Source organism: Giraffa tippelskirchi, chromosome 10 (assembly GCF_054371585.1).
Source record: "Giraffa tippelskirchi isolate mGirTip1 chromosome 10, T2T-mGirTip1v1.2.pri, whole genome shotgun sequence".
NCBI lineage: Eukaryota > Metazoa > Chordata > Mammalia > Artiodactyla > Giraffidae > Giraffa > Giraffa tippelskirchi.
In genome coordinates this window covers 90441826-90467195 of record NC_137284.1, presented here as the reverse complement: position 1 = coordinate 90467195, position 25370 = coordinate 90441826, and the positions used below count along the sequence as shown (strand labels likewise).

The following is a 25370-nucleotide window of genomic DNA, read 5'->3' as shown; positions in this document are numbered from 1 at the left end:
TGTGTTTCTTTCATGATTAAGTTTCCAATCTGTGTTTTAAAAGTACCGTATTTATTCCTAAATCACATAGATTCTACTATCAGAATTTTTTTTTAGACTAATTGCCGCAAATACTTGCCACAGTTGTAAGAATCAGGAATTACCGAATATGTGAGCAAGAGACTACAGGCTTATGCAGAAGAGAAGAAACTGGTCACGCTAACTCATCTTGCTAGACCTTGGAGCTAGAAGGTTGTGGCTTCCCCTGGGGGCAGTTGTGCTTGCTGAGCCCAGCCCACAGATGCATAGATGCAGTTCAGAGACAAACCCATGGGACACTTCACCAAAAAGCATATGACTTATATTTCTCTAGTAACAATTCACCTACTCAACTAGGGATTACCTGGCTGATAACCACCTCCCCACTGGGCCACGCACAATCCTGCTGGGCCTGGGATCCAGTGTCTTGCTCTCACCTTATACAGACTGTGTCTCCTCACCTGTCCAGTCTGCCTTAAAACTCCTCAAGTTCTGACCTTGAGGGGCATCTTCCTGCCTCTGAGGTCCCTCCTTAATGGTTAAAGCCATTTGGTACCTTTCAATAATTTTCAGTATGTTTTTAGTTATAGAGTGTCTAAAATAAAAATTTAGCACCCTCTACTTAAATGTCCACAAGACACAGAACTCCCTTTACTTTCACATTTTTAACTTAGTAACATCCATAGAAACACATGCCAACACCATCTCTACCACAGATGGGGATGGTGAGCATTTCTAAGATGTCACTTTGGACTTGTTTTGGAGGTTGGAGGGTAGGGAGGTAGAAGGGACTTTGAACAGGGTTTAGGAACTTAGGCCACTTCCTAAATAAAGGGGTTTCTGTATACGATGCTAACACTGCAATTTTAAAAGCAATCTCATCTGAAAAAAAGAAAGAAAAAAAAAACAGCAACAAGGTGTAAACTATATGTTGATTATGGCCTATTTGAAAGAAGAATGTGTTTTTGCATTTGCATATGAATAAAATTTGGGGGGATAGACAATGTGAAAAAAAATTCTCAAGTTCTGGAGGAAGATACACAATTTTGTTTCAGTGCATGGTATGGGCAAGGAAGGAGTCCTGGGTGTGTAGTTTAAAAATATGCTGGCTCTGTGAATCACTTGGCCCTTCTTTGCTTCATCTGTGAAATCCAGAAGCAAGAATATACCTGCTAAAAGTCAAGGTCATCCCTAGAGGGACTTTAGAAACACACTGAACTGTGACTCTCTGACATATGGCCATCTGTGACTTTGGCCACATGAATGATCTTACATGGGTTTGATCATGAATGACGTAATGGGTATAGAGGAGAAACCAGTCCTGGGTCCCAGTATGGAATTCTGGTGTCTTCACAGAGTTACTCTGACTTCATCTCTCACATTTACCCTTCATTCCAGCCAAGCTGGTCTGTGCTCCTGAGGCTCTGCTCTCGCCAAGAGAAAAACCCTTACCCTTTCTTGACCACTTGAAAGTTTCTCCAACTTCTGAGTGTCCCACAAGCATTTGGCAGTCATTTTCTTCTCTGCCCTCAAGAAGAAATTATCTTCTATATTGCTATTTAGGCCCTTAGCATTTTTTTTTTACTATGTTTATCTGAGTATCTAAAAAGATAAACAAGATTTGTTCTCTCAAGTGTCTTATATCTACCCATAGTTCTAATAGACTGTTACTATCTTGCTGTTTAAATTATTGTTCTATAAATTTCTCTCTCCTAACCATTTCCCACCAAATGCATTGGTTTTCATTTCTTCTAGTAGACTTGGTATAAAGTCATTACACTGTCATTACACTGGCTTTTGAATGGTACGAGGGAATGTTTTTAAATTTCTTTTCTCTTTGTCCAGTCTTTTTTCTCTAATGGAAGTGATAATTAGTAGTGTAATGGTTTAAAAATGAGGATGGCTTATGATCATTATTATCTATTGAGTACTTATTTTGTGCTAGGAAACAAGTTAAAGTTCTTTACATGCCTGAATTCATTTAATTATCAGGATTGCCCTATAACATATATACTTTCATTATCCCATGTATAGTTAAGGAAACAGAACAAGAGAAGTAACTTATCAGAGGTTACATACTAGAAAATTGCAGATCTCAGAGTTAAACCCAGTGGACTCCATTCATTGCATTATCTTGCTTCTTGAAAGATGGGTAGTAGTGTAAAGGAGTAGAAACAATTGTTCTGGATAAACTCCCATTTGTCCTCAGTACCCAGACATTTATCAGAATATCTGAGAATATTCTGGACTGAGATTAGGGAAGCAGAGCCAAAAGAAGTGGAGGGTTGCACAATTGCTTTGTGAATTTATAAACCTGAAGAATACAACTAAGTCATGGTGTTTTTTTGGTCCTTGACCATGTAAGTTTTTACTAAGAAGACTAGTAATAACAAAGCCCTACTCATTGTTTTTCAGAATCAAACATTCATCTTGCAGGCATGTTTGCATATTTTGTCTCTGCTTATAAAAACCAAGTTAATGGTTTTATAGTTTTTATTTTCACTGAGCAGAAAAAAAAAATCTGTTGATTCACTAACAGATTTTCTTATTTCTTATTCTTAAAGCATAAAAAATATGCTTTCTTATTTATATGGAGCTATGCACTATTTACACATTAATATGTGGAACCTCAGATTTTTATTTTGCCCAATGGGAAACTATGAACAGTGAGATTTCTTATGTAAAAAGTGAACACTTGAAGTATGCTAGTTCTACATGACTTTATTAGCAATCCAGAGACTTACCCTTTCAACTTGATTTGATTTCTGCAGGATAACTTTTCAGAAGAAGTAGTTTTCTGATCTGTGGAGCTTGGAAATATAAAGAAATAAGCAACTTCTCATATTCATTAATCAGATGCCAGTTTCCTTAATAATTTATTTTAAAGGTGATCTCCAGTAGGGCACTAGTTCTTAGACTTTAGGGTGATAAGAATCACCTGGGGAGCTAATCAAAATGCAGTTTCCTATGTCTCATCCTCTGAGACCAGGTCACTTCCCAGGTTATGCTGATGCAGATGTCCTCTGGGTACCAGACCAGAATGAAGGGGAGGATATGGAGCAGGGAGTGGAGGAACTCAGTACTCTAGTGATCAAGGCACAGAAGTGCTAGAATGCAGATGGGCTTTTCATCAGGGCTATTTAGGGAGCTGGCTGAATCCTTGTTATTGTTGTTGTTTAGTTGCTAAGTCGTGTCTGATTCTTTTGCAACCTCATGGACTGTAGCCTGCCAGGCTCTGAAGTCTAGCCTCCAGGTAACAACTTCAATAGAAGGCTATTCAAATCCAGCTTGCCAACTTTGGTGAAAACACTGATCTCCTCTGTCACAATATTCTTTAGGTTTGAGGGAGAAGGAAATTAGTCTGCAGATGGCTGAGTGTTCACTACAAGCACCTGGGGTGGGGCTAGGTCAGGAGGCAGAGGTGGGGAGGGAGAGACTTGGAGGTCTTACTACAATCCTAAAGGCTAGATTCCCAATTTGCAGGCTGCACGCTAAGAGGGGGAGATGGAGTTACTGAAAGGGGGAAAATGTGCTGTGCGGGTTCAATCAAAAGAGATGATCCTCTTCTTATTTGAAGGAATACTGTGAGAACAGCTGAGGATCTAATATAGGACCCCAGGCCTGCATCTGTTGACTTGGCCCATGGAAGTGGGAAGAACTCTGCATGACTGGAAGGTGGAATTATTTTGTTCATGGGAGAGAAGAACAGGAAAAAATCCAGCAAGAGTAGGTCTTATGCAGAATAAGGGCCAAAGAGAGTGCCTCTGTCACTACACACACACACACACCCAGAAGACCCACAAGTGAACCAAGAGGCAAAGAGAAATGTCTAAGGATTCCAGGTGGTTTCTGTGAGATGGGTGCTGCAAATCCTTTTCCTCTGTCTCAAATGGAGAGATATTCAATATACATCTCACCAATACTTTAATAAGAAGTTTCTTCTTTTGGGAGGAACTCATAGAAGAAACAGTGGAAAGAGTGGCTGACTTTATTTTTCTGGGCTCCAAAATCACTGCAGATGGTGATTGCAGCCATGAAATTAAAAGACGCTTACTCCTTGAAAGGAAAGTTATGACCAATCTAGATAGCATATTAAAAAGCAGAGACATTACTTTGTCAACAAAGGTCCATCTAGTCAAGGCTATGGTTTTTCCAGTGATCATGAATGGATGTGAGAGTTGGACTATAAAGAAAGCTGAGTGCTGAAGAATTGATGCTTTTGAACTGTGGTGCTGGAGAAGACTCTTGAGAGTCCCTTGGACCTCAAGGAGATCCAACCAGTCCATCCTAAAGGAGATCAGTCCTGGGTGTTCATTGGTAGGACTAATATTGAAGCTGAAACTCCAATACTTTGACCACCTGATGGGAACAGCTGACTCATTTGAAAAGACCCTGACGCTGGGAAAGATTGAAGGAGGGAGGAGAAGGGGACGACGGAGGATGAGATGGTTGGATGGCATCACCAATGCCATGTCACTCGATGGACATGGGTTTGGGTGGCCTCCGGGAGTTGGTGATGGACAGGGAGGCCTGGCGTGCTATGGTTCATGGGGTCTCAAAGAGTTGGACATGACTGAGTGACTGAACTGAACTGAACATAGAAGAAAATAAGATGGTAGCAGCTTTCTGAGATTCCATATATATGCCTTAAGGATTATCTTAGATATAATCCAGTAAGTCATTTGTTTATCAAGTATATGAACTGTGCTACAGTTTTTCAAATATAACTCTGAAAATGTTGTGAATGATAAAATTTGAAAGCATTTTTAAAAGAATTTTTGAATTCACAGTAGATTTTGATTTTGATGTTGGATTTTCTCAGTCATTTTCATGGTTGAGTCAGAGAAATTTTTGACTTTAAAAAGGAGTTCCTCATAGCCAAGATATGGAAGGAGCCCAAATGTCCACCAACAGATAAATGGATAAGGAAGATGCAGTATATATAACCAATGGAAAGCTACTTGGTCATAAAAAAGAATGAAATAATGCCATTTGCAGCAACATGGATGGACCTGGTTATTATCATACTAAGTGAAGTAAACCAGAAAGAGAAATACAAATGTCATATGATATCATTTATATGTGAAATTTAAATATGATACAAATGAACTTATTTACAAAATAGAAACAGACTCACAGTCATAGAAAACAGTTATCAGAGGAAAAAGGAAAAGTGGGGAGAGACAAATTAAGAGTTTGGAATTATCAGATACAAACTACTATATTTAATATAGATAAACATCAAGGTCCTAATGTATAGCACAAGGAATTATATTCAATATCCTATAATAAACCATAATGAAAAGTTATATATATATATGGATATATGCATGTGTGATTGCTAAGTCACTTCAGTCATGTCTAACTCTGTGCGACCCTATAGACTGTAGACTGCCAAGCTTTTCTGTCCATGGGATTCTCCAGACAAAAATACTGGAGTGGGTTACCATGCCCTCCTCCAGGAGATCTTCCCCACCCAGGGACTGAACTCATGATGTCTCCTGCATCTACTGCATTGCAGGTGGTTTCTTTACCACCGAGACACTGGGGAAGCCCGTGTGTGTGTGTGTGTGTGTGTGTGTGTGTGTGTGTGTGTGTGTGTATCTGCCTGCAATGTGGGAGACCTGGGTTCGACCCCTGGGTTGGGAAGATCCCCTGGAGGAGGGCATGGCAACCCACTCCAGTATTCTTGCCTGGAGAATCCCCATGGACAGAGGAGCCTGGTGGGCTACAGTCCACGAGGTCACAAAGAGTCAGACATGACTGAGCGACTAAGCAGAGCACAGCATATGTGTGTGTATATATATAGCATTTTGCTGTACACCAGAAACTAACATAACATTGTAAATCAACTATACTTCAATAAAAAAGGGCTCCTCATATTTAAAATTGGCAGAAACCATTGATCTATGGTAATCACAACTGTGTCTTCAATTGGACTGTAAAGTACTTCTCAAGTAATGCAAAATTCTGTGCAATGACTCTGTTGCCATTTACAACAGATTCTTTTTAAGAGTAAAGGTAAACTGCATTTTGTTCTGGTCATTTGGTAGCACTGAATAAATACAGAGGGGGTATCGATAAGGCATATTTACTTTAAAAACTGTCACATTATTTGACTTTGTAATTGAACAGAAAGTCTATCTGTTGCTTAGGAAGAACATGCATATCCAGACACACTGATTCAACTTCATTTCCCCAGGCTCTGTTATGTGGTCTACTTGTTACATGTCCTGAAGATCCTCTGAGGTATTTGGAGGAAATGATCATTGTAATAATGGAAAATGGGCTTGAAACTCTACTCTGGTGAGTAATGTTTTGATTAATGGTAGGGAGATATTTTATTTTGAAGATAAAACACTCGTTGTATAGTATCCAAAAAGGTCTTGCTAATGAATGTTTCCAATCTTATTTAGATTGGAAAAGATTATTAAAGAATTAATAATAAAATATTATTAATAATCTTTTATAACTAATAAAAGATTATTAAAGAATCTTTTCATGGGCTTTTAAATCCCCTAAACTTCAATAGTAACAATTTCTCCACTGGTTCCTAACTCAGTGTTATCAAGAACATGTGCTCATAGGGCAGTTTATTTCAACTTGAGGATGGAGACAGAGGCATGCCCTCTTGGGGAGCTCAGCAGAATTGTGAGGGGGAGTAATTTGAAAAAGTTCTCCAGTTGATTCTGACATGTTTCTCCCAAGGGGAAGTGTTTTTCCTTCCCTTCCCCTTCACCCTTTAAAATCACAGATTTAATTATGGAACTAACAACTATGAAATGAAATGAGTTTTTGACTACATCTTATGATTTTATTAAAGGGATATGTGCATTGATCCATTAATGAAACCAAAAATTCGGAGACTGTCTGAAACTTACCTGGAACAACTTTTTGGATTGGATGATCAGCTGGTAAGTATCATTAACCAACATTCTATGCTATACATCTTAAGTTTGGATGGAAGCTCTCAAATAGATTTTAGATTTCATGAGAGGTATGAGATCAAATTGTTTTTGAAATTGAGGACACTCAGGAAAGTGAAGGAACATTTCATACATATATACAAACACACACACAAAGCAACATTCATAGTTACCTCCCCAAATTTCCAAGAAGCATTTGGATAGGCAGTTATTATTCATCTTTCTGATAAAATCTTCCCATTAAATTTCCCCCTTTTTCCTTCTGCCCCTCTCTTTCATCTTTATAATGGTAAAAAAAAATAGCATTATGGAAAGCCTTAATTAAAGGAGGATAGTTTCTTTCCATTCTAATCTACTTCCTCTGTATTCCATCCTCCTCCATTTTCTCTGCTGTCTGTCCAGGAATTATGCTCACAAAGATATGGCTGAAACATTAATAAGACCTAACTTAAAAGCCAGACCAACTTAATGAGAGGAACAACCAGCTCCAACAGTTGATTTTGATCCTGTAAAGAGGGCAAGGAAGTACTGCAGGATATGGAGACTTTTAGAACAAAGATTGTATAACTGAGAGAAGCTAAAATAACAAAAGGCATGTGGGGAGAGAAACAGCAACATGAATTAGATGTGTGATATCTCTAGATCCCTCACCAGTGTCTCGGTGAGCGTAGGCAGGGCTAGCTGCTGATGAAGCCAGGCATTGAAAAGTGGAATCAAAGTCATGGTCACAGTGAGCGCTGAGAGCCAGGAACAAACTGAAGAGTCATTTAGAAGGATGAGTGGAGGGGCTTCCCTGTTGGCTCAGTGGTAAAGAATCCGCCCACCAATGCAAGAGACTCAAGTTTGATCTCTGATCCAGGAAGATCCCACATGCCACAGAGCAACTCAGCCCATTGGCCACAACTACTGAACCTGTGCTCTAGAGCTGGGGAACCACAACTATTGAGCCCACGTGCCACAACAGTTGAAGCTCAGTGCCCTTGAGCCTGTGCTCCGCAACAAAAGAAGCCACTGCAATAAGAAGCCTGTGCAATGCAGAGTAGCCCCTGCTCGCTGCAACTAGAGAAAAGCCCGAGCAGCAACAAAGACCCAGCACAGCCAAAAATAAAGTGTTAGTCGCTCAGATGTGTCCTGACTCTTTGCATCATGGACTGTAGTCCGCCAGGCTCCTCTGTCCATGGAATTCTCCAGGCAAGAATACTGGAGTGGGGTGCCATTCCCTTCTCTAGGGAATCTTTCCCACCCAGGGATCGAGCCCGTGTCTCTTGCATCTCCTACATTGTGGGTGTATTCTTTACCACTGAGCCACCAGGGAAAACTAATAAATTTAAAAACTTGTTTAAAAAAAAAAATGAAGAAGGATGGATAGAGAGTAACATTGGATCCTAACCAGTGTCTGCAACAGAGAGATACAAATAGAGGGAGAGGATATTTCTGTCAAGCCTGGGATGATTCTGAGGCACCAATACACTGGGAAGACCCCATTTGTTTGATCATAGATGATCTGCATCCTGATATGTGAGTCTCAATGACTTTATCAAGCACAGAATTTTGATCCACTATGGAGTACAGACATCTGCAAAGTGTGTTCTTGGAGGTGTTTTGGGGCAACCTCAGGAGCTGGAGAGGGAAGATCCAGGGAATGGCATTATTGGTCCTCTCCTCCTCACCCCTTACTCTCTAGAATAGTCCTGCATTGAGAATAATGTCACATGAAAAAAGCTTGAAAACCACTGTTGTAAGATACTAAAATTATTAAAAACCACTGATCTAGAAGGGTAAACATTGTCAATATTTTGAAACTGACCTCATAAAACACAATCAGATTGTGTCCAATGTCTAGCTAGAAGCTTTTAAAATTTTGCACAGAATCCTTAAAAGTTTGCACAGAATTCTAAGAGACACTGTAGCTACTTCAAATCTTGTGTTTCACTTGAAAAGAAATTCTCAGAGATATTTCATGACATTAAAAGTACAAAATATTGGCAGCGGATCCAGATTTAGAATGGGATATGACAATTCACCAAGGCATAGAAAGAATGCTCACTTCATAAGTCAGAAAAAACAGAAACTAGATATAACTTTGCAAACTGTAAATCTGTGTTGTTGTTCAGTTGCTAAGTCGTGTCTGACTCTTTGCAACCCCATGGACTGTAGCATGCCAGGTTCCCTTTTACTTCACTATCTCCTGAAGTTTGCTCAGATTTATGTCCCTTGAGTTGGTGATACTATCTAACCATCTCATCCTCCACCACCCTCTTCTCCTTTTGCCTTCAATCTTTCCCAGCATCAGGGTCTTTTCCAATGAATTGGCTCTTCACACCAGGTGGCCAAAGTATTGGAGCTTCAGCTTCAGCATCAGTCCTTCCAATGAATATTCAGGGTTGATTTCCTTTAGGAATGACTGGTTTGATCTCCTTGCAATCCAAGGGACTCTCAAGAGTCTTCTCCAGCCCCACAATTCTCAAGCATCAATTCTTTGGCACTCAGCCTTCTTTATGGTCCAACTCACACATCCACACATGACTACTGGAAAAAACAGAGCTTTGACTACACAGACCTTTGTTGGTAAAATGATATCTCTGCTTTTTAACACATTGTCTAGGTTTGTTGTAGGTTTCTTTCCAAGGAGCAAGCATCTTTTAATTTCATGGCTGTAGTCACCATCTGCAATGACTGCTTCCCTGGTGGCTTAGTGGTAAAGAATCTGCCTGCAATGCAAAAGATGCATACAGGAGACTGAAGTTCAATCCCTGGGTTGGGAAGATCTCCTGGAGAAGGAAATGGCAACCCACTCCAGTATTTTTGCCTGAAAATTCCATGGCCAGAGAAGCCTGGCAGGCTACAGTCCATGAGGTCACAAAAGAGTCAGCCACAACTTAATGACTAAACAATCCCAAGGCATTTTAAATTACAGTACACCAAATAAACATTAGTTTTGTTCCCCCCTTCATTTTTCTTTCCTATAGTTATAACTGCTAGTCAGAGAGATTTTAATGTTTTGATAAAAATGTTTTACAGACCACAAACAATCGCAATTTTCCTCGTTGGTACTTAAGAGTGCTTTGCATGGTTTCAGCATTTTTTTATGGTGCAGTCATTATCATGGCTTCACACTATGCAGTCCTACACAGCAAGGACAGCCTGTTTACATGCCCATTTTAATAATAAACATTTGTTTGTTATTCTTTGCCAAGAGAAGAATGAATACAAGAAACCATAAGCCAAACAATTATAAAAAGATAGAGGAATTGTTCTCATAACAGTAGATAGACAGTTTAACTATGTGTTCCAAGATGAAAGAATTGTCTATTGTTAAGAAGGAAAAATAACTTCACAGACTTGATTCTCATTTCTTAAGAAATGAAATCTCTAGATGGGCCTACTAATTACAAGAAGAAACGGCATTTATAGCATTAAAACATTTTTATTATAGAAAAAACTTACACATAACTAAAAAGTGAAAGTATATAATCATCCCCCTCATTCAGCTTAAACAATAATCAATATTTTGCCAATTTTCTTAATTATTCTCCTCTCCACCTTTGGTCTGGAGTATTAGAAAGTAAATCCCAGGAGTTGTGTTGCTTTTACTGGTTAATACTTCACTGTGCATCTTTAACAAGAAACGGCATTTTTAGAGAATATTGTACTCAGTCATGTCCAACCCAGTGGACTGGAGCCCACCAGGCTCTTCTGTCCTTGGGATTTCACAGGCAGGAATACCAGAGTGGGTTGCCATTTCCTGCTCCAGGGGATGGGACACCACTGAGTAACTGAACAACAACAACAACTACAACAACTCAAGGGGATCTTTTCTACCCAGGGATGGAATCCACATCTCCTGCATTGGCAAGCAGATTCTTTACCACTGCACCACCTGGAAAGTCCTGATAGAGAACACAGCACAGTGCAATTGTCTATGAAACGTAATGAAATGAGCAATAACTCCTGAATATCGTCTAGTACTGACTACATTCAGATATATATATAGACTCCATATTCAGTCCATATTTGGGTTTTCCAAATTGCCTCAAAAATGCCTTTTTACATATGGCTCTGTTAAATTGAAATCCATACAGGGTCCACATATTATACTTGCTTGTTACATATTAATATCTAATATCTCCAATGGCACCCCACTCCAGTACTCTTGCCTGGAAGATTCCATGGATGGAGGAGCCTGGTAGGCTACAGTCCATGGGGTCGCTAAGAGTCAGACACGACAGAGTGACTTCACTTACACTTTTCCCTTTCATGCACTGGAGAAGGAAATGGCAACCCACTCCAGTATTCTTGCCTGGAGAATCCCAGGGATGGCGGAGCCTGGTGGGCTGCTGTCTATGGGGTCGCACAGAGTTGGACACAACTGAAGCGACTTAACAGCAGCAGCAGCTAGTAATCTGCAATAGTTCTTTCTTCTTTTTTCCCCATGCCACTAATTTATTGAAGAAAACAGATCATCTGTCATGTAAAAGGTCCCACATTCTCATTTCCTCTAATTCCTTTCGTTTGTTCTGTTTCTTGTATTTCCTGCAAGTCTGCAGGTAGATCTACAAACTTGATATTCAGGTTCGTTTTTCCTTTTGTTCTCTGGTAACAAGAATACTGCAGCGTGGATGTTGGGTTCCTTCCAGTGCATTGTATCAGGAGGCACCCATGGTCTGCTTGGCCCACTTTTAATGAATCTTGATTCCTACAGACGTTAACTAATTGGTTATTAGTTTCATCCTACTATACCTATATAATGGTTTTGAAATAACTATACAAGAGGATCACTAACCATAGAACTATGGAGAGCAGTTTAAGAAAATTACTCAGTTCTTTTTGCTTTTAAGATGTATCTATCCTACCTGGTATTTTCATTAAAATAATACTTTTTTGTTATTTAAAATAATAATTGTTTGTGTTGATGTGTCATCTGTTCTTTCTTTGCTACAATTATGCGTTTTCAATTATTTCTAACATTACATGATGGCAAAATCAAAGCAATAAAATGAGGAGTATTCAGGGAAGTACTGCTTGCTTTCCAGCCTCTTTATCCACTCTATTCCATCCCTTTCTCTAGGTAACCAATTTTAGTAGCTTTTAGTGTATCTCCGCATTGTTATTTTTGAAAAAAATGTGAGCAAATACACTGTATCCCCCTTCACTTTTACTTCTTACACTGAAGTATCAGACTGCATATAGCCTTCTATTCTTGCTGGCAGAGAGAGCACTTTGTTACCAAACTTTAAATGAAAGATACAGACTTAAAAAAAATCTTACTGATACAACAAACAAAGCTTAACTATGAAAAGGAAATTTGGGGTTTTAATACTTTGGGAGAAGCAGACAGGCCTTGTTCCCCAAACAAGATAACCATATCTTATATCCTTGCTGGTTTACAAAAGTATTCATTTTCTTGTGAGAGTGGGTGGATTATTATTTCATGAGCAGGCATTAAGATAAGTGTCACTGTAATCTGGAAGGAATAAAAATAAAAAAGGTATAGAAATAATGAAGATATGCAGATATGCATATGAAGATATGGAAATGATACCCCTTTAATGGCAGAAATTGAAGAGAAACTAAAGAGCCTGTTGATAAAGGTGAAATGGGAGAGTGAAAAAAGCTGGCTTAAAACTCAACATTCAAAAAACAAAGATCATGGCATCCGGTCCTATCACTTCTTGGTAAATAGATAAGGAAAATGTGGAAACTGTGTCAGTTTTCATTTTCTTGGGCTCCAAATCAATGTGGACAGTGACTGCAGCCATGAAATTAAAAGATGCTTGCTCCTTGGAAGAACAGCTATGACAAACTTAGACAGTGTATTAAAAAGCAGAGACATCAGTTTGCCAACAAAGGTCCTCATACTCAAAGCTATGGTTTTTTCAGTAGTCATGTATGGATGTGAGAGTTGGATCATAAAGAAGGTTGAGCGCCAAAGAATTGATCCTTTCGAACTGTGGTGCTGGAGAAGACTCTTGAGAGTCCCTTGCACTACAGGGAGATCAAACCAGTCAATCCTAAAGGAAATCAACCCTGAATATTCATTGGAAGTACTGGTGCTAAAGCTCCAATACTTTGGCCACCTGATGTGAACAACCAACTCATTGTAAAAGACCCTGATGCTGGGAAAGATTGAGGGCAAGAGGAGAAGAGGGCGACAGAGGATGAGATGGTTGGATGGCCTCACTGACTCAATGGACATGACTTTGTGCAAACCCAGGGAGATGGTGAAGGACAGGGAAGCCAGGAGTGCTGCAGTCCATGGGGTCGCAAAGAGTCGGACATGACTTAGCAACTGAACAACAACAACAAATGAAGATATGAAACTAGATTCATACTGTTTACTTTAGGATAAGTTTAAGTGTAAAGTTAAGTAATAGTAGCTAATGACATGGCATAATGTATTTTTTTCGGCTATGTATGGCATTTGAGAGTTCTAAGAACATCTTTGTAAGGTTTAATATCATTTAAGTTGTTTCAAGGAGTTTCAGTTCAGTTCAGTTCAGTCGTTCAGTCATGTCCGACTCTCTGCGACCCCATGAACCGCAGCACGCCAGCCCTCCCTGTCGATAACTAATTCCCGGAGTCTACCCAAACCCATGTCCATTGAGTTGGTGGTGCCATTCAAGGAATTTACCTAATAAAATTTGCAATAGACATTTACCTGTTTAACAAAAATGAATTTTTCCAAGTGGTACTGAATTAAATATGTTTATTAAACATAGCTCTAAAATACAAAAAGTAGTCACTGTTTCCCTCCATGTACAAAAGCCCCTTGAGCATTAAATAGTCTTTCAATAATATTGAGGTCAAAAAATAAAACTACTCATCATGAGAAATCTAACATTTTATGTCATGCCATGATACCTATGTTAGACCCTGCTCACTTCCTCATTAAAGGCATGGTTTCTTTTTTACTTTTATTGCTTTTACTATTAACTTTTATAGCCTATGAAAAATAAATAATTTATAACTGGGAGGGATTTTAATTAATTCACTCCACCCTGTCTTAGTCTGTTCAGGATGCTATAATGAAAACATCATAGACAGGGTGGTTATAAACAAGAGAAATTTATTTCTAATGTTTCCGGAGGCCGAGAAGTCCAAGATCAAGGTGCTGGTAGATTTGATGTCTTGAGAGCCTGCTTCCTAGTTGATAAACTGCCATCTTCTTGTTATAATCTTACATGGCAGAAGGGGAGATTGAACTCGCTGGGGTCTCTTCTCTAAAAACACACTTCTTATTCATGAGAGCTCTACCCTTATGACCTAATCATCTCCAAAAAGCTCCACCTCTAAATACCATCCATCCCATTGGGGATTAGGTTTCAGCATATGAAGAACATAAACATTCAATCATGTGAAATGCCAGGCTGGATGAATTCCAACCTGGAATCAAGATTGCAGGGAGAAATATCAACAACCTCAGATATGCAGATGATACCACTCTAATGACAGAAAGTGAAGAGAACTAAAGAACCTCTTGATAAGGGTGAAATAGAAGAGTCCATATAGTCAAAGCTATGGTTTTTCCAGTAGTCATACCAATGTGAGAGTTGGACCATAAAGAAAGCCAAGCAATGAAGAATTGATACTTTTGAACTGTGGTGGTGGAGAAGACTCTTGAAGAGTACTGGACTGCAAGGAGATCAAACCAGTCATTCCTAAAGGAAATCAACCCTGAATATTCATTGGAAGGATTGATGCTGACACTGAAGCTCCAATACTTTGGCCATCTGGAGTGATGAACTGACTTATTGGAAAAGACCCTGATGCTGGGAAAGATTGAAAGCAAAAAGAAAAGAGGGCAAGATGGTGGGATAGCATCACTGACTCAATGGACATGAATTTGAGCAAATTCTGGGAAATAGTGAAGGATAGGGAAGCCTAGCATGCTGCTAGTGGTAAAGAACCTGCCTGTCAATGCAGGAGACATAAGAGACAGGGGTTTGATCCCTGGCTTCGGAAGATCTCCCGGAGGAGGGCATGGCAACCCACTCCGGTATTCTTGCCTGGAGAGTCCCATGGACAGAGAAGCCTGGCAGGCTACAGTGCATGGGGTCACAAAGAGTCAGATACGACTGAAGTGACTGAGCACACACACAAATAAAGTAAGTGTCTTACAAAGTTTAAAATTAATGGGACCAATCACTACTGACATTAAACAGCCATGAATTTGGTATGTTTGTAAGCTAGAATTAATGATTTGTAATGGCATTTCATTATCCTTTCATTTATTTCAAAATTTCCCCATAAAATTAATTAATTCATTAAAAAAAATTTCCCAGCTCTCAGCAGCCTGGGATACAAGTAAGAGTGCTAATTTGATGTTGTTGTTTAGTCATTAAGTCACATCTGACTCTTTTTGCAACTGCATGGACTGTAGGTAGCCCACCAGGCTTCTCTGCCTATGGGATTTCCCAGGCAAGAATACTGAAGTGAGTTGCCATTTCCTTCTCCAGGGGCTCTTCCCGACACAGGGATAAAACCCATGCCTGCATTACTGAGCCACCAGGGAAGCTCAACATCTCATTGCTAACAGTATTGATATCCCAAATTTCACTGCTTCCAGCCCCTATCTGGGTAACACAGAGGTTGGTTTTTCCTTAAAATTCCAACCAGTTGCTCCTGGGAATCTCAAAGCTTTCCTGTGTGAATTCAAGAATTCCAAGATTGTTTCTGTCCCAAACCTGTGAAACCATCTAAAGGTGGAGTCATAGTGCTGCTATTCTTGCCTTCCTAAGAGCTTTGACGTCTAACTTGAGGTGGAGCTTCAGGCTTCTTTAACCACAAATCCTCATGATGCCAAAATAGCACTCCTTTCACTGGATTCTTTGCTCTACTCAAACCATACCTGGTGGTCACATTGTTCAAAAGAGATAACTTTTATAACTTTTCTGAAGATGTCTAGTAAGTCAAACTTGTACTTCAAGACTAAGGCCACATTTATTTACATGCCCAAATAGTACCACAGTGTAGTGAGAACTTAAAACCTTCCATTCATTTTCCCACTAGTTTTGAAATAAAGTGCTTCTTGATAAAATTTTATTTTGAGGGTCTGCATTATTTCAAAACCTGGCATAATGTAAGATTTTGGTAGGTAATACTTTTATATCACATGATTTCCAACTTTCAAAATTTAAAGTCACATGAAATTTGATGGCACTGTGCTGTGTGTGCAGCACAGAAGTGGGGGAAATGCCTTTCCTTGTTTTGTGTTGTACACCTCATAAGAGCAAGTTTTTGGATTTTGCTGTAGTCTCTTCCTCCATAAGGCTCAGAGCCACAATCCATGGGGCTGAGACAGATGTCATGCAGCTCCCCCTGCACCAACCCCAATACTCTGATTTTACTCCTCTGGATTCCTTTCCCCCATGAAGATCAGAATTTAGTAAAGAAAGACTTCAATAACTTATGTTCTCCCCTCACCACAGACAATTTACTTGTAATCCTCATTAAAAGCAAGAATTTTCAAATGTCATTGAACATGAGGCAGAATATCAGGGGGCACACAGGCCTTTCTTATATGCCTAAAATTGACTGCATGATCGACATGTGCATGCTGTATCTATTAACTTATCAAAGCATTTACAGCAATGAGCAAAGGAGAAAAATGCTTGACTTAGAAAAGTAGAATTCTGAATTCTGGGAAGTTGGTATATATTTGAACCAAACTTATCTCTACACTCAATAGATATGACCATGATAGTCCCTTGGACTGCAAAGAGATCAAACTAATCAATCCTAAAGGAAATCAACCCTGAATATTCATTGGAAGGACTGATGCTGAAGCTCCAAAACTTTGGTCACCTGATGCAAAGAGCCGACTCACTGGAAAAGACCCTGATGCTGGGAAAGATTGAAGGCAACAGGAGAAGGGGGAAGCAGAAGATTAGATGGTTAGATGGCATCACTGACTCAGTGGACATGAATCTGAGCAAATTCCAGGAGACAGTGAAGGATAGGGAAGCCTGGCATGCTGCAGTCCATGTGGTTGCAAAGATGTGGCCACCACTTAGCGAATAAACAACAACAAATGGTAAACAGGTGGCAATAACAAGAGAAAACCATCATTCACACTTAACAGTAGCCATGTACCTATAATAAATAGTTAAGAACACAGAGAAGGCACAAACAATTTCAGCAATCCTTGGTGAGCTATTCCCACATGTGTGTTATTGTCAGTAACTGGAAGTGACGCCTGCATCTCTTTCAGTGTATTCCACAGTTTAGACTTTTAACTTACGTAGTTTTCCTATTCCTGCTTGTTAAATGAGGCATTCCTATATATTTTTTAAAACAGAGAATCTCATTTTCTACTTTGCTATTTTGAGTTTCGTTTCATCCCCAATTTTATTTGTTTGTATTTTAAAAATTTTATTGGAGTATAATTGATTTACAATGTTGTGTTAGTTTCAGGTGCACAGCAAAGTGGATCAGTGATACATATACACATACCCACTCCTTTTTTTTTTTTTTATTTCACTTTAAAATATTTATTTAAAGAGTTTTTTAAAATTCATTACAAATCTTTGAACATTTGAATACCTACTCTTTAAAGAGCACTTACAATGTATGAATCAATGTTATGAAGGCAATACATATGTTAGTTTCTTTATTCTTCACAAATTCACAATAGAACCCAAACACTGATATTTATTGTCATTGTAAAGGTGAAGGGAATCTAGGCAGAGAAGACCGAGTTGTCTAAATCTTACTTTTGTTAGGACCTGAATGGAGTTTTGAACCTGGCTGGGCTAGTAATAAAGGCAATGCATTTAACTGCTACACTATATTAATACAACTAGTGAGCTGCTTGCTTTGAATAATCAACAATTAATTTTCATACTCTGTCATTGTACTTTAGATAGGGTTATTATTATTTGTGATTATGCATTTTTTATGTGGCCTCTTTGTATAATTTTATGTGGCCTTATGTACACGCATGGCTGATTCATGTCAATGTATGGCAAAAACCACTACAATACTGTAAAGTAATTAGCCTCCAATTAAAACAAAGAAATTAATTTATTTTATTTTTATTTATTTATTTATTTATTTATTTATTTATTTTATAAATTTATTTATTTTAGTTGGGGGCTAATTACTTTACAATATTGTAATAGTTTTTGCCATACATTGACATGAATCAGCCATGGGTTTACATGTGTTCCCCTTCCTGGATCCCCCACCCACCTCCCTCCCCATCCCATCCTTCTGGATCATCCCATTGCCCCGGCCCTGAGCCCTTGTCACATGCATCGAACATGGAATGGTGTTCTGTTTCACATATGATAATATACATGTTTCAATGCTATTCTCCCAGAACGTCCCACCCTCACCTTCTCCCTCAGAGTCCATAAAATTGTTCCATGCATCTGTGTCTCTTATTCTGTCTCGCATATAGGGTTATCGTTACCATCTTTCAAATTCCATATATATGCATTAGTATACTGTATTGTTGTTTTTCTTTCTGGCTTACTTCACTCTGTATAATGGGCTCCAGTTTCATCCATCTCAGTAGAACCGATTCAAATGTATTTTTTTTAATAGCTGAGTAATATTCCATTGTGTATATGTACCACAGCTTCCTTATCCATTCGTCTGCTGATGGACATCTAGGTTGCTTCCATGTCCTGGCTATTGTAAACAGTGCTGCGATGTAACAGTGCTGTAAAGTAATTAGCCTCCAATTAAAACAAAGAAATTAATTTAAAAATAACTATTTGTAGACCATGTCAATAACCCACTCCTTTTTAAACTCTTTCCCCATATAGGCCATTACAGAGTATTAAGTAGAGTTCTGTGCTATACAGTAGGTCCTTATCAGTCATCTATTTTATATATAGTGGTGTGTATATGTCATCCCAGTCCCCCAATTTATCCTTCCCTCATTTTCTACTCTTGAGAAGGCAGAACCATTCAACTTAATAGTGACTAGCCAAACCTGGCCCAACAACTCTATACTCCTATCAATATAATGATGCCATAGTGTTTACCTTAAAATGCTTTAAAGTAAGTACAATATAATGAAATTTTAAGCTGTGATTTTAACTTTAAAAAATAGGTTAGCCATGCACAATAAAATTCCAAAATATATAAATGGTCTATACTTCTTCTAGAAGTCTGTTCCTATCTCCCTAGGCCTAATTCTACTTCCCAGATGCAATCACTGCTCTCATTCTCTTGTATATCTCCCAGAGGTAGCCTGTGCATTCCGTTTATTTCTAATGCTTGTTATTTCATGTCTTTCTTCATTTTAGGTGACTCCAGAATTAATGATAAAAGCATGTACTTTTTATACTGGGCGTTTACTGAAGACCCACTTTTAGTAAGAACATGAGTTTTATATATTATTCCCTCCTCTTTGTGTTCTTATTCTAGAGATTCTCCATATGAAGACAACTCACTTTTGGCCAGTTGTACTGATTTTATCTATTTAATCTTGTTTTCACCATTTTATATTATATATTTCTTTTATATTTATTCAGCTTTTACTTAGTCAAAAGATAGTCTCTGCTTCTTCAAGGTACCACTTTGTCTTTTTTTAAATAGAACTTCAAAACTGAAAGTACAGGTCTATAATCTCTTTATCTGAAATCCTTGGAGACAGACATATTCGGAAATCTAGATTCCCTTTCTTAAAATTTTTTTAGAAAGGAAATCTCTGCACACACTATGTATTATATAACATCTTCAGTTGTGTCTGGGATGACACATTGGAACCAAACATATCTGAATACATTAGTATTTCTACAGTAAAACATATATGTATATTCTTGCTAAGTGAAATGAAGAAATACTATGAACCGTTATGTGTCAGATTCTGAGAAGTTTTGATGCAAAGTTAGTTTAGGTCAGGTCTAGCTTTGCCTCTAAATAGGTTATGGGAGGAAAAAAAAAAAAACAAAAAATGTTTCAATTTCAGAGCTTTGGGGGCTTTAGAAATGTAGACAAGGGAAATGCAAGCTTAAATAAAATGCAAGGACTGACTGTAAATAAAACAATGCAAATAATTTAACAGTTTCTTTGAAGCTGTGGTTTTTGAGGAGGTAAAGGAGGCCCAGGATATTACTTCCTCTCTCTCTCAGTTTATTTACTAATGTATTACTATAACTTCAAAATGTTATGTTCCTGTATTTTCTGCTTATAGCACATGGAGAGAGATAGCAATACCTCCTTCAAATGAAGATAAACTTCTGGCTGCAAAAATGGAAGAAGCAATAGTATATGACAATTCCAGACTTAAAAAACATGTATTACATCACTGGCACTCTTATGTGAAAAACAGAAAAGAACAACTTAGAGGTAAATCCTTACATAGCAACAATTGGTTTTTGTTTTCATGGATCCAAAGTTTCAACAAACTTAAAAGTTAAACATAATTTATACTAGAGAATTTATTATTTTTATGTCTAGAAAACTGTCATGAAATGTAAAGTCACTAATTTAAAGTATTTAATGAGATTTGACCCAAAGAGTTTTAGTGTAATAGAAAGCAGGCATATTTAAAATAAAATTCTATATCTATTTGTGTGATATATATACAAATTTCAATATAAATAGGGAGCTACTACTAACTTTTTTTACAAAATAGAGAGTTGGGATAGATAGGTAGATGGACAGATAGATACCAAAATTGACTGTTTTTTATAAAGAGCTCTTCATTCTTTATATTTTATTTAATGAATTTCTGAGAAAACTTAAAGAAAAATAATTTTCTTTTACTTAAACCCTTGATAGTTGCAACAAGTGGACAGGGCATGTATGTGCTCTTCAGAGCAGGAATAGAGATTTCATCCAGCTAACTATATATTGATCTGTTTATGGCTGCCACAAATCAGCAAATCCTCTTGATTGGCTCCTGTTTGTACCTCAGAGTGGACTCTGATTGTTTTAACATAAGGGTGGTGGTGGTGGTTAGGTCGCTAAGTCATGTCCAACTCTTGCGACCCCATGGGCTGTAGCCCACCAGGCTCCTCTGTCCATGGAATTTTCCAGGCAAGAAGTGGATTGCCATTTCCTTCTCCAGGGGATCTTCCCAACCCAGGAATTGAACCCAGGTCTCCTACATTGCAGGCAGATACTTTACCGACTAAGCTAGGTAGTGGGTCTCTCTTTCTGCGAGGAAGCAATTAGCTATAGTTAAGAATGGTGTCCCCAAGGCCTGCCTTAATCATCCTCCTTCCTGGCCTGGCCCCTGTGTTTGAGCTTTGGACCCCTGCTTAAACATATAAATATATGTATATGGCAATCTATTTAATCACAGAGTATTTAAAAGTACTATCTCATGACTCTATTTCTATGAATAAATCTGGAAGTTCTGGTTTTATAAAGAACAGATTTGTTAAAAAGGAAATGCTATACAACTTGACATTTTGTTACATCTATAATATCTTAATTTGTAAGGGCAAAGGTGATGTTTACAAGTTAATGAAGTCTCAGCAGTACTATATATTGCTGTCAAGAGTAATCAAGCTACCAATGGTATTTTTCACAGAACTAGAACAAATCATTTCACAATTTGTATGGAAATACAAAAAACCTCGAATAGCCAAAGCAATCTTGAGAAAGAAGACTGGAACAGGAGGAATCAACCTGCTTGACTTTAGGCTCTACTACAAAGCCACAGTCATCAAGACAGCATGGTACTGGCACAAAGACAGAAATATAGATCAATGGAACAAAATAGAAAGCTCAGAGATAAATCCACACACCTATGGACAACTTATCTTTGACAAAGGAGGCAAGAATATACAATGGAGAAAAGACAATCTCTTTAACAAGTGGTGCTGGGAAAACTGGTCAACCACTTGTGAAAGAATGAAACTAGAACACTTTCTAACACCATACACAAAAATAAACTCAAAATGGATTAAAGATATAAACATAAGACCAGAAACTATAAAACTCCTAGAGAAAAACATAGGCAAAACACTCTCCGACATAAATCACAGCAGGATCCTCTATGACCCACCTCCCAGAGTAATGGAAATAAAAGCAAAAATAAACAAATGGGACCTAATTAAACTTAAAAGCTTTTGCACAATAAAGGAAACTATAAGCAAGGTGAAAAGACAGCCTTCAGAATGGGAGAAAATAATAGCAAATGAAGCAACTGACAAAGAATTAATCTCAAAAATATACAAGCAACTCCTACAGCTCAATTCTAGAAAAATAAACAACCCAATCAAAAAATGGGCCAAAGAACTAAACAGACAGTTCTCCAAAGAAGACATACAGATGGCTAACAAACACATGAAAAGATGCTCAACATCACTCATTATCAGAGAAATGCAAATCAAAACCACAATGAGGTACCATCTCATGCTGGACAGAATGGCTGCTATCCAAAAATCTACAAACAATAAATGCTGGAGAGGGTGTGGAGAAAAGGGAACCCTCTTACACTGTTGGTGGGAATGTAAACTAGTACAGCCACTATGGAGAACAGTGTGGAGATTCCTTAAAAAACTGGAAATAGAACTTCCATATGACCCAGCAATCCCATTGCTGGGCATACACACTGAGGAAACCAGAACTGAAAGAGACACGTGTACCCCAATGTTCATCGCAGCACTGTTTACAATAGCTGGGACATGGAAGCAACCTAGATGTCCATCAGCAGACGAACGGATAAGAAAGTGGTGGTACATATACACAATAGAATATTACTCAGCCATTAAAAAGAATACATTTGAATCAGTTCTAATGAGGTGGATGAAACTGGAGCCTATTATACAGAGTGAAGTAAGCCAGAAAGAAAAACACCAATACAGTATACTAACACATATATATGGAATTTAGAAATATGGTAACGATAACTGTATATGCGAGACAAAAAAAGAGACACAGATGTATAGAACAGTCTTTTGGACTCTGTGTAGAAGGCAAGGGTGGGATGATCAGAGAGAATAGCATGGAAACATGTATATTATCATATGTGAAACAGATTGCCAGTCCAGGTTCGATGCATGAGACAGGGTGCTCAGGGCTGGTGCACTGGGATGACCCAGAGGGATGGGATGGGGAGGGGCATAGGAGGGGGGTTCAGGATGGGGAATACATGTACACCCATGGCTGATTCATATCAATGTATGGCAAAACCCACTACAATATTGTAAAGTAATTAGCCTCCAACTAAAATAAATAAATTAACAAAACAAAACAAAACAAATTTCAGATGTAATTAAAATAAAAACTATCAGATGCAGCATTGTTTCATATTATAAACCTGATAGAATATTAAGTATAATACTGTGTAATTATATACAGTAATAATGCATTTTCTTCAGATTCACTACTGCGGATACAACAGATGTTCCACTGCTACAAGATGATAGTTATCCTAAATAAATGGAGGGACAGAGCAAGACATAAGTTTAAAAAGAGAGAAGATGAGCTGGTATGGCATATTGTAAACTTATTTTTTTTAGAAACTGAACTTTGCTGTTACGTTGATGTTGTCTCAGATAATAATGCTATGTGTGGAAAACACTAAAGACTTGAATATTATATACTTTTAATGGGGTACTTGTTCTTTTAATTTAATAATCTAAATGCCTCCTCACTTACCCAAAATATTTCCTAGTAAATTTTGCTCTTTCATTTGAAGTTCAACATCAAGGAAAAATCTTTTTAACATTTCATTTAAATTTATTGATAAAGCCACTAAGAATTTTGTTTAAGCAAGTGTTTAGGTGGAAATAAATGTTTAAAGTGGAAGAGAAATGGTTTGATATGATTATAATAGAAATAAATGATAAAGACTAAATTTATTCTTTTCTAGATAAGATTACATTTCTGTCTACTCTTTTCAACATCCAATTTAGTAAATTAAAATCTTAATACTAAATTATCTTTAAAACTACTAAATTTCTACACTTGAATCATTCTTAACTGGGACACCTATTAGAAATTAAAGCAGTCAAAACAGAGGATCCAAGCAAACTTCTCCAAATTTATAATAATAAAAGCATCTCTAGTTTGCTTTAGCTATCAGTATAGTAAATTATCATTTAATGTTTTTTTTAGACTATTCACAGTAACTACTAGGAACAGCTACAGAAACATGCCGGAATTTTTTGTAGTTACATTATTTAGTATGTAATGCTTTACTAATAGTCTGAAATATAAAGTCGGGATAAATAGGAAAGAGGAAAATAGGAAGAAATTAAACCCTGTTTTATGGTTCCTGGTAAAAAGGTAACTGCGTGACCAGGCTGCCATTTTATATCCCCTTAAACTGAATGTCCCTGAGAGAAGGCAGTACTGTTCTCTTTAACCATCCCCATATACTAGACATAATGTTTTGTAGTAATTGATATATATATAAATATATATGATAGTGTATATTATATATGACATAGTAATATTATCCTTAATATAAGTGAAAGTAGTGAAAGTGAAGTCGCTCGTGTCCGACTCTTTGCGACCCCATGGACTATAGTCTACCAGGCTCCTCCATCCATGGGATTTTCCAGGCAATAATACTAGAGTAGATGTGTATTAAATAGTTAATTGAGTATTTAAAGAAAATGTTTTCTTTTAGCTATGTGATTTCTTGGCCTAACAGTACTACTGCATTCACTAGGGTGGAGTGAGGGTGGCAGGTGTCTGCTGGGAGGGGAGAGCTATGTGCTAGCTCTCCACTTGTGCTCTTCCTTAGGCTCTCGGAGAAGGCAATGGCACCCCACTCCAGGACTCTTGCCTGGAAAATCCCATGGACGGAGGAGCTTGGTAGGCTGCAGTCCATGGAGTCTCGAAGAGTCAGACACGACTGATCGACTTCACTTTCACTTTTCCCTTTCATGCATTGGAGAAGGAAATGGCAACCCACTCCAGTATTCTTGCCTGGAGAATCCCAGGGACGGGGGAGCCTGGTGGGCTGCCGTCTATGGGGTCGCACAGAGTCGGACACGACTGAAGCGACTTAGCAGCAGCAGCAGCAGCCTTAGGCTCTAATATGTACATATATTAGAGCAAAATTGTGTGTGTGTATGGGTACGACACTTATTTACCCTTTAGGGTTTTTTTCTTGATAATGCACTTTTAATGAATGTATTGAAAGTAAAAATGGGGATTTACTGTATGATACATCAGGCAATTCTCCAAATTATTTCCTTCTGACATTTTTTAAAGAAAAAAAATATATATATTTTCTTTTCATTTTTGGCCATGCCACATGGTTTCTAGCATCTTAGGTTCCTCAACCAGGGACCTTAAACCCGGGCTCTTGGTAGTGAGAGGGTGGAGTCCTAACTACTGAACCAGGGAAGAAGTCCCCTGACTCTCCTGTTATAGCTCCAGGGTAACCCTTACCCTTCCATGCCCCAAATATCAGTTCTCTCATTACCAGAACCTTGACTCTGTGGGTTTCAGCTTTCTCATTTCTACAAGAGAAGGCTGGCCCACATCTTCAAGGTGACCGCC

General features: G+C 38.1%; 1 protein-coding gene across 22 annotated transcripts in view; it reads left to right on the top strand.

Annotated features, from left to right (window-relative positions):
* Positions 1-25370, top strand: part of FBXL13 (F-box and leucine rich repeat protein 13) — a 215269-nt gene that overhangs the window by 9745 nt on the left and 180154 nt on the right. For 20 of the 22 annotated variants that reach the window (XR_014067184.1, XR_014067183.1, XR_014067182.1 and 17 more), the window contains exons 2-6: positions 6221-6324; positions 6842-6932; positions 19202-19269; positions 20092-20246; positions 23234-23343. Coding sequence is in view for 19 of the 22 variants with exons in the window: in XM_081535697.1 (XP_081391823.1) it covers positions 6221-6324; positions 6842-6932; positions 19202-19269; positions 20092-20246; positions 23234-23343 (528 nt within the window). In the remaining 3 variants the exon portion in view is untranslated. Of the gene's footprint in view, positions 1-6220; positions 6325-6841; positions 6933-16904; positions 16978-19201; positions 19270-20091; positions 20247-23233; positions 23344-25370 lie in introns of those variants that run through there. The other 2 variants (XM_081535702.1, XM_081535701.1) reach the window with 2 other exon arrangements.